The following is a 17,250-nucleotide window of genomic DNA, read 5'->3' on the forward strand; positions in this document are numbered from 1 at the left end:
GGGGATGGTGTAGGGAATCCATATTAGTCCTGGGGTGGGGGGGGGGGATGGTGTACGGAATCCATATTAGTCCTGGGGGGGAGGGGGGGGGGGGTGTACGGAATCCATATTAGTCCTGGGGGGGGGGGATGGTGTAGGGAATCCATATTAGTCCTGGGGGGGGGGATGGTGTAGGGAATCAATATTAGTCCTGGGGTGGGGGGGGGGTGGTGGTGGTGTACGGAATCCATATCAGTCCTGGGGTGGGGGGGGGATGGTGTACGGAATCCATATTAGGAAGTTGTCCGTTATCAGGTAAAACTACATCACAGGACAGACAAAATACCCTCGGACAGGGTCGTTTTTTTGGTCGGGTGACCAGTCAATGTCAGGGGTCTAGTAGATGACCTCATAGACGGTCGCCTTCTTGTCTCCAGAACCAGTCACAATGTACTTGTCATCCCCAGAGATATCACAGCTTAGCACTGAGGATGACTCCTTAGACTGGAGGGAGAGGGGGGAGGAGGGGATGGAGAGAGATGGGGAGGAGAGAGACAGAGAGAGGGAGAGGGGGGAGAGGGGGGAGAAGGGGATGGAGAGAGATGGGGAGGAGGAGAGGGAGAGAGAGAGGGAGAGGGGGGAGAGGGGGGAGGAGAGAGAAGGGGATGGAGAGAGATGGGGAGGAGAGGGACAGAGAGAGGGAGAGGGGGGAGAGGGGGGAGGAGAGAGATGGGGAGGAGGAGAGGGAGAGAGGGAGAGGGGGGAGAAGGGGATGGAGAGAGATGGGGAGGAGAGAGACAGAGGGGGGAGAAGGGGATGGAGAGAGATGGGGAGGAGAGGGACAGAGAGAGGGAGAGAGAGGGAGAAAGAGAGGAGGGAGGGAGGGGGAGGAAGGAGGGAGAGAGAGAGAATGGGAGGATAGAGGGAGAGAGAGGGGGGAGGAGGGAGGGAGAGAGAGGGGGAGGAGGGAGAGAGAGAGAGAATGGGAGGATAGAGGGAGAGGTGGGATAGAGAGAGAGGGAGGATAAAGGGAGAGAGAGGGTGAGGATAGAGGGAGAGAGAGAGGGGTAGGAGGGATAGAAGCAAAACCACACAATGATTGTCAAAAAGAAAATGCCAAAAAAACTCCTTTGTATCAGAACTGATGTCAGTCCTCATTACAACCAGTATCAGAACTGATGTCAGTCCTCATTACAACCAGTATCAGAACTGATGTCAGTCCTCATTACAACCAGTATCAGAACTGATGTCAGTCCTCATTACAACCAGTATCAGAACTGATGTCAGTCCTCATTACAACCAGTATCAGAACTGATGTCAGTCCTCATTACAACCAGTATCAGAACTGATGTCAGTCCTCATTACAACCAGTATCAGAACTGATGTCAGTCCTCATTACAACCAGTATCAGAACTGATGTCAGTCCTCATTACAACCAGTATCAGAACTGATGTCAGTCCTCATTACAACCAGTATCAGAACTGATGTCAGTCCTCATTACAACCAGTATCAGAACTCATGTCAGTCCTCATTACAACCAGTATCAGAACTCATGTCAGTCCTCATTACAACCAGTATCAGAACTCATGTCAGTCCTCATTACAACCAGTATCAGAACTGATGTCAGTCCTCATTACAACCAGTATCAGAACTGATGTCAGTCCTCATTACAACCAGTATCAGAACTGATGTCAGTCCTCATTACAACCAGTATCAGAACTGATGTCAGTCCTCATTACAACCAGTATCAGAACTGATGTCAGTCCTCATTACAACCAGTGTGAACTATTCACCTGGAATATGCTGGCTCCGTAAGGTGTTCTCCAAGCGTTCAGCAGGTTGTCTTTCCCGGTACTCACAAACCATTTACCTACAGAGAGAGATGAGACCAATCAGGAATCAGCAATACGTCAAACACAATATGTTTCTATGGTAATACATCAAACACAATACGTTTCTATGGCAATAGGCCAAACACAATATGTTTCTATGGCAATAGGCCAAACACAATACATTTCTAAGGCAACAGATCAAACACAATTCGTTTCTATGGCAATACATCAAACACAATACGTTTCTATGGCAACACATCAAACACAACACGTTTCTATGGCAACACATCAAACACAACACTTTTCTATGGCAATACATCAAACACAATACGCTTCTATGGCAATAGGTCAAATACAATATGTTTCTGGACAGAAACACACTATTGAATAGAGACTAAACAGACGAATGGATAGACAGATATGCAGACAGCTAGATAGACAGCCAGCCAGGCAGGCAGACAGACAGCCAGTCAGCCAGGCAGACAGTCAGACAGCCAGTCAGCCAGGCAGACAGTCAGACAGCCAGGCAGACAGCCAGTCAGACAGCCAGACAGCCAGTCAGCCAGGCAGCCAAACAAACAGCAGACAGCCAGCCAGTCAGACAGCAGGCAGCCAGACAGTCAGAAAGCAGTCAGACAGCCAGCCAGCCAGTCAGACAGCAGGCAGCCAGGCCTGTTACGTACCACAGTGAGCGAACCTGAGGGAGAGGACACAGCTCTCGTGGAGATGTAGCTGGTATTTCTCTGGCTTGGTGACGTGGAGGACTTCTACATTACTGTTCTCCATCCCTACAGCTAACCACTCCCCTGTAGGACAGTACCCTAGAGAGAAGATCTGGAGGACACACATTACAAAACAGGTAGTGTGTGTGTGTGTGTGAAAGTGTTGGGGAGTCAGGGGAACTGTGTGTGTGTGTGTGTGTGTGTGTGTGTGTGTGTGTGTGTGTGTGTGTGTGTGTGTGTGTGGTGTACCTGTGAGGTGAAGTCGTGTTGACGTAGTTGCCGTCCCTCTCTCAGGTCCCAGGAGCGGACGGTGTTGTCCAGACCTCCGGTCCACAGCTTGGTTCCGTCGTGAGAGATATCTATACAGCTAGCCCCGTCTGTATGGCCCTGGAACTGCCTACACACACCGCAACACACAATAATAACACAATAATAACACAACACACCGCAACACACAATAATAACACAATAATAACACAACACACCGCAACACACAATAATAACACAACACACCGCAACACACAATAATAACACAATAATAACACAACACACCGCAACACACAATAATAACACAATAATAACACAACACACCGCAACACACAATAATAACACAATAATAACACAACACACCGCAACACACAATAATAACACAATAATAACACAACACACCGCAACACACAATAATAACACAATAATAACACAACACACCGCAACACACAATAATAACACAATAATAACACAACACACCGCAACACACAATAATAACACAACACACAATAACACACAATAACAACACAATAACACACAATAATAACAACACACAATAACACACAATAATAACAACACACAATAACACAACACACAGCAACACACAATAATAACACAACACACAGCAACACACAGCAACACACAATAATAACACAACACACAGCAACACACAGCAACACACAATAATAACACAACACACAGCAACACACAGCAACACACAATAATAACACAACACACAATAACACAACACACAGCAACACATCAGTACTGAAAAAACACACAATATGGAAGTAACATAACATACACACCTACCTGACCAGTGTCTGGGTGTGGAGGTCCGTCAACACCAGAACCTACCTGACCAGTGTCTGGGTGTGGAGGTCCGTCAACACCAGAACCTACCTGACCAGTGTCTGGGTGTTTAGGTCCGTCAACACCAGAACCTACCTGACCAGTGTCTGGGTGTGGAGGTCCGTCAACACCAGAACCTACCTGACCAGTGTCTGGGTGTTTAGGTCCGTCAACACCAGAACCTACCTGACCAGTGTCTGGGTGTGGAGGTCCGTCAACACCAGAACCTACCTGACCAGTGTCTGGGTGTGGAGGTCCGTCAACACCAGAACCTACCTGACCAGTGTCTGGGTGTTTAGGTCCGTCAACACCAGAACCTACCTGACCAGTGTCTGGTTGTGGAGGTCCGTCAACACCAGAACCTACCTGACCAGTGTCTGGGTGTGGAGGTCCGTCAACACCAGAACCTACCTGACCAGTGTCTGGGTGTGGAGGTCCGTCAACACCAGAACCTACCTGACCAGTGTCTGGGTGTTTAGGTCCGTCAACACCAGAACCTACCTGACCAGTGTCTGGTTGTGGAGGTCCGTCAACACCAGAACCTACCTGACCAGTGTCTGGGTGTGGAGGTCCGTCAACACCAGAACCTACCTGACCAGTGTCTGGGTGTTTAGGTCCGTCAACACCAGAACCTACCTGACCAGTGTCTGGGTGTGGAGGTCCGTCAACACCAGAACCTACCTGACCAGTGTCTGGGTGTTTAGGTCCGTCAACACCAGAACCTACCTGACCAGTGTCTGGGTGTTTAGGTCCGTCAACACCAGAACCTACCTGACCAGTGTCTGGTTGTGGAGGTCCGTCAACACCAGAACCTACCTGACCAGTGTCTGGGTGTTTAGGTCCGTCAACACCAGAACCTACCTGACCAGTGTCTGGGTGTGGAGGTCCGTCAACACCAGAACCTACCTGACCAGTGTCTGGGTGTGGAGGTCCGTCAACACCAGAACCTACCTGACCAGTGTCTGGGTGTTTAGGTCCGTCAACACCAGAACCTACCTGACCAGTGTCTGGGTGTGGAGGTCCGTCAACACCAGAACCTACCTGACCAGTGTCTGGGTGTTTAGGTCCGTCAACACCAGAACCTACCTGACCAGTGTCTGGGTGTGGAGGTCCGTCAACACCAGAACCTACCTGACCAGTGTCTGGGTGTGGAGGTCCGTCAACACCAGAACCTACCTGACCAGTGTCTGGTTGTGGAGGTCCCAGACGGCGATGTTCCCGTCGCTGCAGCAGGAGAAGCAGACTTTGGCGTCGGGGGAGATGGCGAGGGCGTAGCAGGCCGGGGCGGAAGACGTTAGCTCTGCCTTGATACGCGGGGTGGGTGAGGCTAGGTCCCAGATTGAAAGTGTGGAGGCCTCGCCCCCTATGATCAGAGTCCTCCCATCATGCAGCAGCCGGCATGAACGGATGTAGCTGTCTCTGTTCTGATAGACGCACGCACACACACGCACACACACACACACACGCACACGCACACGCACACACGCCCGCAGAGTTATTGTTATTTGTGTTCAGATACACACAAGTATATACTATATACAGCTACTATCATAAACACAACAGGATGTCCTATATATATATATATATATATATATATACTATCATAAACACAACAGGATGTCCTATATATATATATATATATATACTATCATAAACACAACAGGATGTCCTATATATATATATATATATATATATATATACTATCATAAACACAACAGGATGTCCTATATATATATATATACTATTATAAACGCAACAGGATGTCCTATATATATATATATACTATTATAAACGCAACAGGATGTCCTATATATATATATATATATATACTATTATAAACGCAACAGGATGTCCTATATATATATATATATATATATATATACTATCATAAACACAACAGGATGTCCTATATATATATATATACTATCATAAACACAACAGGATGTCCTATATATATATATATACTATTATAAACGCAACAGGATGTCCTATATATATATATATATACTATCATAAACACAACAGGATGTCCTATATATATATATATATACTATTATAAACGCAACAGGATGTCCTATATATATATATATACTATTATAAACGCAACAGGATGTCCTATATATATATATATACTATTATAAACGCAACAGGATGTCCTATATATATATATATATATATATATATATATACTATCATAAACACAACAGGATGTCCTATATATATATATATACTATTATAAACGCAACAGGATGTCCTATATATATATATATACTATTATAAACGCAACAGGATGTCCTATATATATATATATACTATTATAAACGCAACAGGATGTCCTATATATATATATATATATATATATATATACTATCATAAACACAACAGGATGTCCTATATATATATATATACTATTATAAACACAACAGGATGTCTATATGTCGATATATATACTGCTCAAAAAAATAAAGGTAACACTAAAATAACACATCCTAGATCTGAATGAAAGAAATAATCTTATTAAATACTTTTTTCTTTACATAGTTGAATGTGCTGACAACAAAATCACACAAAAATAATCAATGGAAATCCAATTTATCAACCCATGGAGGTCTGGATTTGGAGTCACACTCAAAATTAAAGTGGAAAACCACACTACAGGCTGATCCAACTTTGATGTAATGTCCTTAAAACAAGTCAAAATGAGGCTCAGTAGTGTGTGTGGCCTCCACGTGCCTGTATGACCTCCCTACAACGCCTGGGCATGCTCCTGATGAGGTGGCGGATGGTCTCCTGAGGGATCTCCTCCCAGACCTGGACTAAAGCATCCGCCAACTCCTGGACAGTCTGTGGTGCAACGTGGCGTTGGTGGATGGAGCGAGACATGATGTCCCAGATGTGCTCAATTGGATTCAGGTCTGGGGAACGGGCGGGCCAGTCCATAGCATCAATGCCTTCCTCTTGCAGGAACTGCTGACACACTCCAGCCACATGAGGTCTAGCATTGTCTTGCATTAGGAGGAACCCAGGGCCAACCGCACCAGCATATGGTCTCACAAGGGGTCTGAGGATCTCATCTCGGTACCTAATGGCAGTCAGACTACCTCTGGCGAGCACATGGAGGGCTGTGCGGCCCCCCCAAAGAAATGCCACCCCACACCATGACTGACCCACCGCCAAACCGGTCATGCTGGAGGATGTTGCAGGCAGCAGAACATTCTCCACGGCGTCTCCAGACTGTCACGTCTGTCACGTGCTCAGTGTGAACCTGCTTTCATCTGTGAAGAGCACAGGGCGCCAGTGGCGAATTTGCTAATCTTGGTGTTCTCTGGCAAATGCCAAACGTCCTGCACGGTGTTGGGCTGTAAGCACAACCCCCACCTGTGGACGTCGGGCCCTCATACCACCCTCACGTCTCATGCTACCACTAGAGTGAAACCACCGCCAGCATTCAAAAGTGACCAAAACATCAGCCAGGAAGCATAGGAACTGAGAAGTGGTCTGTGGTCCCCACCTGCAGAACCACTCCTTTATTGGGGGTGTCTTGCTAATTGCCTATAACTTCCACCTGTTGTCTATTCCATTTGCACAACAGCATGTGACATTTATTGTCAATCAGTGTTGCTTCCTAAGTGGACAGTTTGATTTCACAGAAGTGTGATTGACTTGGAGTTACATTGTGTTGTTTAAGTGTTCCCTTGATTTTTTTGAGCAATATATATATATATATATATATATATATATATATATATATATATATATATATAGCTACTATTATAAACACAACAGGAGACATTAGTTATTTGGTGGGCCAACACACACCCTGGACAAATCATTTAGAGGAAGCACTTATCTAAGATGTAATGCAACACACACAAACACACTCAATCATCAGACAGTCCTCCCTATCTCTCTCCCTCCTTCTCTACCTCCCTTCCTACATCCCTTCCTACATCCATCTCTCCCTCCTTCTCTCCCTCCCTCTCTGCCTCCCTTCCTACATCCATCTCTCCCTCCCTCTCTACCTCCCTTCCTACATCCATCTCTCCCTCCTTCTCTCCCTCCTTCTCTCCCTCCTTCTCTCCCTCCCTCTCTGCCTCCCTCTCTACCTCCCTTCCTACATCCATCTCTCCCTCCTTCTCTACCTCCCTCTCTCCCTCCCTCTCTCCCTCCCTCTCTCCCTCCCTACATCCTTCTCTCCCTCCATCTCTACCTCCCTCTCTACCTCCCTCTCTACCTCCCTCTCTACCTCCTTCTCTACCTCCTTCTCTACCTCCTTCTCTACCTCCCTCTCTACCTCCCTCTCTACCTCCCTCTCTACCTCCCTCTCTCCCTCCCTCTCTCCCTCCCTCTCTCCCTCCCTCCCTCTCTACCTCCCTCTCTACCTCCCTCTCTACCTCCTCTCTCCCTCCCTCTCTCCCTCCCTCTCTCCCTCCCTCTCTACCTCCCTCTCGACCTCCCTCCCTACATCCATCTCTCCCTCCTTCCCTCCCTCCCTCCCTCTCTCCCTCCCTCTCTCCCTCCCTCCCTCTCTACCTCCCTCTCTACCTCCCTCTCTACCTCCCTCTCTACCTCCCTCTCTACCTCCTTCTCTACCTCCTTCTCTACCTACCTCTCTACCTCCTTCTCTCCCTCCTTCTCTCCCTCCTTCTCTCCCTCCCTCTCTACCTCCCTCTCTACCTCCCTCTCTACCTCCCTCTCTACCTCCCTTCCTACATCCTTCTCTCCCTCCCTCTCTCCCTCCCTCTCTCCCTCTCTCCCTCTCTCCCTCTCTCTCTCCCTCCCTCCCTCTCTCCCTCCCTCCCTCTCTCTCTCCCTCCCTCTCTCTCTCCCTCCCTCTCTCTCTCCCTCCCTCCCTCTCTCTCTCCCTCCCTCTCTCTCTCCCTCCCTCCCTCCTCTACCTCCCTCTCTACCTCCCTCTCTACCTCCCTCTCTACCTCCCTCTCTACCTCCCTCTCTACCTCCCTCTCTCCACTCTCTACCTCCCTCTCTCCCTCCCTCTCTCCCTCCCTCTCTACCTCCCTCTCTACCTCCCTCTCTACCTCCCTCTCTACCTCCCTCTCTACCTCCCTCTCTACCTCCCTCTCTACCTCCCTCTCTACCTCCCCTCTCTACCTCCCTCTCTACCTCCCTCTCTACCTCCCTCTCTCCCTCCCTCTCTCCCTCCCTCTCTCCCTCCCTCCCTCCCTCCTTCTCTCCCTCCTTCTCTCCCTCCTCCCTCTCTACCTCCCTCCCTCCCTCTCTACCTCCCTCTCTACCTCCCTCTCTACCTCCCTCTCTACCTCCCTCTCTACCTCCCTCTCTACCTCCCTCTCTACCTCCTCTCTCCCTACCTCCCTCCCTACCTCCCTCCCTACCTCCCTCCCTACCTCCCTCTCTACCTCCCTCTCTACCTCCCTCTCTACCTCCATCTCTACCTCCCTCTCTACCTCCCTCTCTACCTCCATCTCTACCTCCCTCTCCTCCCTCTCTCCCTCCCTCTCTCCCTCCCTCCCTCTCTACCTCCCTCTCTACCTCCCTCTCTACCTCCATCTCTACCTCCCTCTCTACCTCCCTCTCTACCTCCATCTCTACCTCCCTCTCTACATCCATCTCTCCCTCCATCTCTACATCCATCTCTACATCCATCTCTCCCTCCCTCCCTCCCTCCCTCCCTCCCTCCCTCTCTTTAGTTTTAAAGCTTAGTTCGATTAATTTGCAGTCCTAATGCGGTGGTCTTATGTTCAAACATAACAAAATCAATAGTAATAAATTCATTGTTTAATTTTCAATTATTCTCGACTATCTCGTTGTCAAAGATTATATTTAAAAGTATATAGATTGGAAAAGATAATGGATCCCCCCCCAGGCAGCCCCCCCCCAGGCCCCCCAGGCAGCCCCCCCCCCCCCAGGCCCCCCAGGCAGCCCCCCCCCCCCAGGCCCCCCAGGGCAGCCCCCCCCCCCAGGCCCCCCCAGGCAGCCCCCCCCCAGGCAGCCCCCCCCAGGCCCCCCAGGCAGCCCCCCCCAGGCCCCCCAGGCAGCCCAAACTTGCCACGGGATTGGACCAAAACGCAGCGGGACGTGTAAACTCATCTTCTTATTTTATTAAAAAAGGAAAAACAAAAGAAACACGTATATAAAACAACAAACGGCACTAAACATTCCTGCTGCACGAACACAAAACAGGAAATAACTACCCACAAACCCCATAGAAAAAACACCCCTCTTAAATAGGACCTTCAATTAGAAGCAACGAGGAGCAGCTGCTTCCAATTGAAGGTCCAACCCAATAAAACACCACATAGAAATAGACATACTAGAACTAACATAGTTTATTTCTAACATAGAACATAGCCCAACAAACCCCGAAACACTCTAAACAAACACCCCCTGCCACACCCTGACCAAACTACAATAACAAATAACATCTTTTACTGGTCAGGACGTGACAGAACCAAGATTGAAATGGCAGAAGAATTTCCTGTATAGTATTCTCACCAGGCAGTCTAGTTGTGACACAGGGCTCTTGATGCCCGGCTGGCTGATGTCCCAGATATTCCATAGTATTATATAGTATTATATTGTATAATATTGTCCTCACCAGACAGTCTAGTTGAGAGACAGGACTCTTGCTGCCGGGCTGGCTGATATCCCAGATCTTGACACAGCCCTTCCCTCCTGTGTAGACGTGTCTGGTTGGATTGGAGATAGTGACGGCACACACCACCTCGCCGTGGCTCAGCGTGTTGATCTGACGGGCGTGACGTGGGATCCCCGGGCCTATCAGGGCGTCCGGAGGGAACGGCACCGGCTGCATCTGGCCCTCAGTACTCACGTGGAAGGAATAGGCTCTTAGAGGAGGAGGAGGAGGAGAGGTGATGAAGAGGAGGGTTTATTTTATATTCTGATCTAGAGAATCTATTTTTCAAAAGCATCCAAATGAAAAAGGGACACGTACGGTTTTCCTCCAGGAATGCCAGAGAGGTTGGGAGGAAGACCAGGGACCCTCATGTGGTGGTGGGGGTCAAAACCAACCTGGAGGATGAAGAACAGAAGAGAGATTCATTTATTATCTCTTTGAAGAAATCATTCAAAACATCTTGTACCATTCAAACCAAAATGAAGTTTAAATGCTGCACTTTTATGTGACTTACAATTGATATTGTTCAAACATTGCCCATTGATGTGATGAGATAGCGGCTGTAGCCTAGCGGTTACGAATGTTGGGCTAGTAACCGAATGGTCGCTGGTTCGAATCCTAGAGCAGACTAGGTGAAAAATCTGCCGATGCGCCCCTTGAGCAAGGCACTTAACCCTTATTGCTCCTGTAAGTCGCTCTAGGGAAGAGCGTCTGCTAAATGATCAAAAATGTACCCCTGACTTATTCTGCTATTTTTTGAATATTTTTGTTGTTGTTGCTGATCTTAACCTTTTTTTGTACATAACGTCTCGCTCATCGTTTCCTATGATGAAAAACGGCTTCTGGACATCAGAAAAGCTAAATGCTAATCTCGTAATATCCTATGTTTCTCTTAGTCTGGGTTGAGGTCAGGGCTCTGTGTAGGCCAGTCAAGTTCTTCCAGAATCGATCTTTACAAACCCTTTCTGTATGGACCTCGCTTTTTGCACGGGGGCACTGTCATGCTGAAACAGGAAAGGGCCTTTCCCAAACTGTTGCCATAAAGTTGGAAAAACAGAATTGCATGCTGTGTTAAGATTGCCCTTCACTGGAACTAAGGGGCATAGCCGAAACCATGAAAAACAGCCCCATACCATTATTCCTCCTCCACCAAACTTTACAGTTGGCACTATGCATTGGGGCAGGTAGCGTTCTCCTGGCATCCGCCAAACCCAGATTAATCTGTTGGACTGCCAGATGTTGAAGCGTGATTCATCTCTCCAGAGAACGCATTTCCTCTTCTCCAGAGTCCATTGACTGCGAGCTTTACACCACTCCAGCCGACGCTTGGCATTGCGCATAGTGATCTTAGGCTTGTGTGAGGCTGCTCGGCCATGGAAACCCATTTCATGAAGCCCCAGACGAACAGTTCTGGTGATGAAGTTTGGAACTCAGTAGTAGGTGATGTAACCGGAGACAGATGATTTTTACGCGCTACGTATTTCGCGGCTGAGCCGTTGTTGCTCCTAGACGTTTCCACTTCACAATAACAGCACTAACAGCTGACTGGGGCGAGTGCTGTACACCAGTCAGCAATTAGCCGAATCCACTCATTTGAAGGGGTGTCCACATACGTTTTGAGGTTGGACTTTAGCACGTAGGGGGCACCGACTGGTGTTTCACCTGTGCTGGCCCAGGTGATATTTAAGAGTGGCTGGCCCAGTGATCCATTTGTTTTGATAGATGTGGAGAGTTTAACACATTTAGTTGTCTTGATAGATGTGGAGGGTTTAACTCCTTTAGTTGTCTGGATAGATGTGGAGGGTAACACCTTTAGTTGTCTTGATAGATGTGGAGGGTTTAACTCCTTTAGTTGTCTGGATAGATGTGGAGGGTTTAACTCCTTTAGTTGTCTGGATAGATGTGGAGGGTTTAACTCCTTTAGTTGTCTGGATAGATGTGGAGGGTTTAACACCTTTAGTTGTCTGGATAGATGTGGAGGGTTTAACTCCTTTAGTTGTCTTGATAGATGTGGAGGGTTTAACTCCTTTAGTTGTGTTGATAGATGTGGAGGGTTTAACTCCTTTAGTTGTCTTGATAGATGTGGAGGGTTTAACACCTTTAGTTGTCTGGATAGATGTGGAGGGTTTAACACCTTTAGTTGTCTGGATAGATGTGGAGGGTTTAACTCCTTTAGTTGTCTTGATAGATGTGGAGGGTTTAACTCCTTTAGTTGTCTTGATAGATGTGGAGGGTTTAACTCCTTTAGTTGTCTGGATAGATGTGGAGGGTAACTCCTTTAGTTGTCTGGATAGATGTGGAGGGTAACTCCTTTAGTTGTCTGGATAGATGTGGAGGGTTTAACTCCTTTAGTTGTCTGGATAGATGTGGAGGGTTTAACTCCTTTAGTTGTCTTGATAGATGTGGAGGGTTTAACTCCTTTAGTTGTCTGGATAGATGTGGAGGGTTTAACTCCTTTAGTTGTCTTGATAGATGTGGAGGGTAACTCCTTTAGTTGTCTGGATAGATGTGGAGGGTTTAACTCCTTTAGTTGTCTTGATAGATGTGGAGGGTTTAACTCCTTTAGTTGTCTGGATAGATGTGGAGGGTTTAACTCCTTTAGTTGTCTGGATAGATGTGGAGGGTTTAACTCCTTTAGTTGTCTTGATAGATGTGGAGGGTAACTCCTTTAGTTGTCTGGATAGATGTGGAGGGTTTAACTCCTTTAGTTGTCTGGATAGATGTGGAGGGTAACTCCTTTAGTTGTCTTGATAGATGTGGAGGGTTAACACCTTTAGTTGGCGCTCCCTATTTAGATTTCTAGACCAACAGTCCTTTATCTGATTTGGTTTTGCTCTACCTTTTTGGTTTGCTTCCTGTCTTTAAGTTTGGTTTGGGGTTTCCTTTGCCTCTTCTTGGGCTCTCATGGTGGGTGTCATTTAGGTCCCAGTTGTTGGTGCTAGTCATCTTTCAGTGGACCCCCCCCCCCCCCATGAGTGTCTTTTGACCGACCTGTTCTGAGTGTGCAGTGTTTGTTGTAACCTCTCCATTTAACTGAGAATAAAAAGTGATTCATTTAATATTGACCTCAGGTGTCCTTGGTGTTGAATTTCCACCACAGTAACCAGTGTATACAGCCAAGTTACTCACTGTGTATTTATACCTCGTTATCTTTACTTTTCTATAAAATTCTCTCTGCGTTGTTGGGAAGGATCTGCAAGTCAGCATTTCACTGTTACTCTACACCTGTTGTTTACGGAGCACGTGACAAAAATAACATGTGATTTGATTTTGTTATCGCTCAAACACTGCCCCAAAACCCCTTTTATAATTTGTGTCAGTGAAAGAAGATTGAGTGACATGAATGAGACGGTGGATATGTGAATGATTTGTTGTGAGTCGAGTTTAGGAGAATAGCGTACCACTTGTGATCGTCCGTAGGCCGCAACTGCAGCCGCAGCAGCCGCACTTATCTGAGGAGACAGGTTGTGAAGGGAGGCGTAGGCGCTGGCTCCGCCCAGGTCGCCGTTCAGCCCGTTGAGACTTGGGTGAGGCATCATGCCAAACGCACCCGGGTAAGGACACGGCAACCCCAGGGGACGCAGACCAGGGCCTGGAACAAACAACATAAGTCAACCCCCTAAAGGTCTAAGGGCCTGGGTTCTACTAAACTACAAACCAACCCTCTAAGGTCTAAGGGCCTGGGTTCTACTAAACTACAAACCAACCCTCTAAGGTCTAAGGGCCTGGGTTCTACTAAACTACAAACCAACCCTCTAAGGTCTAAGGGCCTGGGTTCTACTAAGCTACAAACCAACCCTCTAAGGTCTAAGGGCCTGGGTTCTACTAAGCTACAAACCAACCCTCTAAGGTCTAAGGGCCTGGGTTCTACTAAGCTACAAACCAACCCTCTAAGGTCTAAGGGCCTGGGTTCTACTAAGCTACAAACCAACCCTCTAAGGTCTAAGGGCCTGGGTTCTACTAAGCTACAAACCAACCCTCTAAGGTCTAAGGGCCTGGGTTCTACTAAGCTACAAACCAACCCTCTAAGGTCTAAGGGCCTGGGTTCTACTAAGCTACAAACCAACCCTCTAAGGTCTAAGGGCCTGGGTTCTACTAAGCTACAAACCAACCCTCTAAGGTCTAAGGACCTGGGTTCTACTAAACTACAAACCAACCCTCTAAGGTCTAAGGGCCTGGGTTCTACTAAGCTACAAACCAACCCTCTAAGGTCTAAGGGCCTGGGTTCTACTAAACTACAAACCAACCCTCTAAGGTCTAAGGGCCTGGGTTCTACTAAGCTACAAACCAACCCTCTAAGGTCTAAGGGCCTGGGTTCTACTAAACTACAAACCAACCCTCTAAGGTCTAAGGGCCTGGGTTCTACTAAGCTACAAACCAACCCTCTAAGGTCTAAGGGCCTGGGTTCTACTAAGCTACAAACCAACCCTCTAAGGTCTAAGGGCCTGGGTTCTACTAAGCTACAAACCAACCCTCTAAGGTCTAAGGGCCTGGGTTCTACTAAGCTACAAACCAACCCTCTAAGGTCTAAGGGCCTGGGTTCTACTAAGCTAACATATGGGATTGCTTTCAGATGGTCATTCCAAGGATAATTTAGCTATTTGATTTAGCATTTTATGACCCCTGTAAGTATGAAAAATATTTTTGATGACTGACTTTTTGAGGAAACATTGAATTTGGCCTTACTGCCCATAGAAACGCATTGAATAACATTCATACAAAACAGGTAGTCAAAGAATTCATGAAAAAGGAAATATATTTTCAAGTGTCTGTCCTATCCAACAGATAAAATATGAGAAAGCTCAGGAAATTACATTAAAAAAAATGTTTACCACTTTTTTGGGGGGGCACTAAAGTACTTCCATATACACTGAGTGTACAAAACATTATGAACACCTGCTCTTTCCATGACAGATTGACCTGGTGAATCCAGGTAAAAGCTATGATCCCTTAATGATGTCACTAGTTAAATCCACTTCAATCAGTATAGATGAATCCAGACCTGCTGTTTTCAACTCTCTAGAGACAGCAGGAGCGGTAGAGATACTCTCAATGATCGGCTATGAAAAGCCAACTGACATTTACTCTTGAGGTGCTGACTTGTTGCACCCTCGACAACTACTGTGATTATTATTATTTGACCCTACTGGTCATTTATGAACATTTGAACATCTTGGCCATGTTCTGTTATAATCTCCACCCGGCACAGCCAGAAGAGGACTGGCCACCCCTCATAGCCTGGTTCCTCTCTAGGTTTCTTCCTATGTTCCTGCCTTTCTAGGGAGTTTTTCCTAGCCACTTTGCTTCTACACCTGCATTGCTTGCTGTTTGGGGTTTTAGGCTGGGTTTCTGTACAGCACTTTGTGACATCAGCTGATGTAAGAAGGGCTTTATAAATACATTTGATTGAAGGTGAGGAGACAGTTTAAAGAAGGATTTTTAAGCCTTGAGACAATTGAGACATGGATTGTGTATGTGTGCCATTCAGAGGGTGAACGGGCATTGAACGGGGTATGGTAGTAGGTACCAGGAGCACCGGTTTGAGTCAAGAACTGCAACGCTACTGGGTCTTTCAGTTTCCTGTATGATGTTTAAGAGTTTAATAAGTATAGCCAAGTGGAATGTGTGGTCTGTATATTTTATCATTTCATATAGGATACCATCAACACCACAGGCCTTTTTGGGTTGGAGGTTTTGTATTTTGTATTCAATCTTGCAACCTTTCGGTTACAAGTCCAACACTCTAACCACTAGGCTACCTGCCGCCCCGAGCTGGTTAATGGGTAATTCCAGTCCATGTAATACAATACAGTACAGTAATACAGTTCACACTCAAACAGATTAGCCTACTGGAGCTAGTTTCATTTATTTACCCAAGAGAGCATTTACATACAGTTGAAGTCTGAAGTTTACATACACTTAGGTTGGAGTCATTAAAACTCGTTTTTCAACCACTCCACAAATGTCTTGTTAACAAACTATAGTTTTGGCAAGTCGGTTAGGACATCTACTTTGTGCATGACACAAGTCATTTTTCCAACAATTGTTTAGAGACAGATTATTTCACTTATAATTCACTGTATCACAATTCCAGTGGATCAGAAGTTTACATACACTAAGTTGACTGTGCCTTTAAACAGCTTGGAAAATTCCAGAAAATTATGTCATGGCTTTAGAAGCTACTGATAGGCTAATTGACATGATTTGAGTCAATTGGAGGTGTACCTGTGGATGTATTTCAAGGCCTACCTTCAAACTCAGTGCCTCTTTGCTTGACATCATGGGAAAATCTAAAGAAATCAGCCAAGACCTCAGGAAAAAAATTGTAGAACAAGTCTGGTTCATCCTTGGGAGCAATTTCCAAACGCCTGAAGGTACCACGTTCATCTGTACAAACAATAGTACGCAAGTATAAACACCATGGGACCACGCAGCCATCATACCGCTCAGGAAGGAGATGCGTTCTGTCTCCTAGAGATGAACATACTTTGGTGCGAAAAGTGCAAATCAATACCAGAACAACAGCAAAGGACCTTGTGAAGATGCTGGAGGAAACAAGTAGAAAAGTATCTATATCCACAGTAAAACGAGTCCTATATCGACATATGCCTGAAAGGCCGCTCAGCAAGGAAGAAGCCACTGCTCCAAAACCGCCATAAAAAAGTCAGACAACGGTTTGCAACTGCACATGGGGACAAAGATCGTACTTTTTGGAGAAATGTCCTCTGGTCTGATGAAACAAAAATATAACTGTTTGGCCATAATAACCATCGTTATGTTTGGAGGAAAACGGGGGATGCTTGCAAGCCGAAGAACACCATCCCAACCGTGAAGCACGGGGGCGGCAGCATCATGTTGTGGTGGTGCTTTGCTGCAGGAGGGACTGGTGCACTTCACAAAATAGATGGCATCATGAGGAAGGAAAGTGATGTGCATATATATATATATATATATATATGAATGATCCTAATCGACCTGTAAC

General features: G+C 46.6%; 1 protein-coding gene across 4 annotated transcripts in view; it reads right to left on the reverse strand.

Moving 5' to 3' along the window:
- Window positions 1-209: 209 nt before the first annotated feature.
- LOC106593032 (transducin-like enhancer protein 4) overlaps window positions 210-17,250 on the reverse strand; it is a 63,869-nt gene continuing 46,828 nt past the window's right edge. For all 4 annotated transcript variants that reach the window (XM_045707022.2, XM_045707021.2, XM_045707025.2 and 1 more), the window contains 8 exons: window positions 13,670-13,860; window positions 10,587-10,663; window positions 10,230-10,479; window positions 4,829-5,076; window positions 2,783-2,930; window positions 2,495-2,645; window positions 1,773-1,849; window positions 210-483 (listed from right to left, as the gene is read on the reverse strand). In XM_045707022.2, the coding sequence (XP_045562978.2) occupies window positions 376-483; window positions 1,773-1,849; window positions 2,495-2,645; window positions 2,783-2,930; window positions 4,829-5,076; window positions 10,230-10,479; window positions 10,587-10,663; window positions 13,670-13,860 (1,250 nt within the window). In that variant the 3' untranslated portion in view covers window positions 210-375. The remainder of the gene's footprint in view (window positions 484-1,772; window positions 1,850-2,494; window positions 2,646-2,782; window positions 2,931-4,828; window positions 5,077-10,229; window positions 10,480-10,586; window positions 10,664-13,669; window positions 13,861-17,250) is intronic.

This window comes from Salmo salar, chromosome 24 (genome assembly GCF_965601325.2).
Source record: "Salmo salar chromosome 24, fSalSal1, whole genome shotgun sequence".
Taxonomy (NCBI): domain Eukaryota; kingdom Metazoa; phylum Chordata; class Actinopteri; order Salmoniformes; family Salmonidae; genus Salmo; species Salmo salar.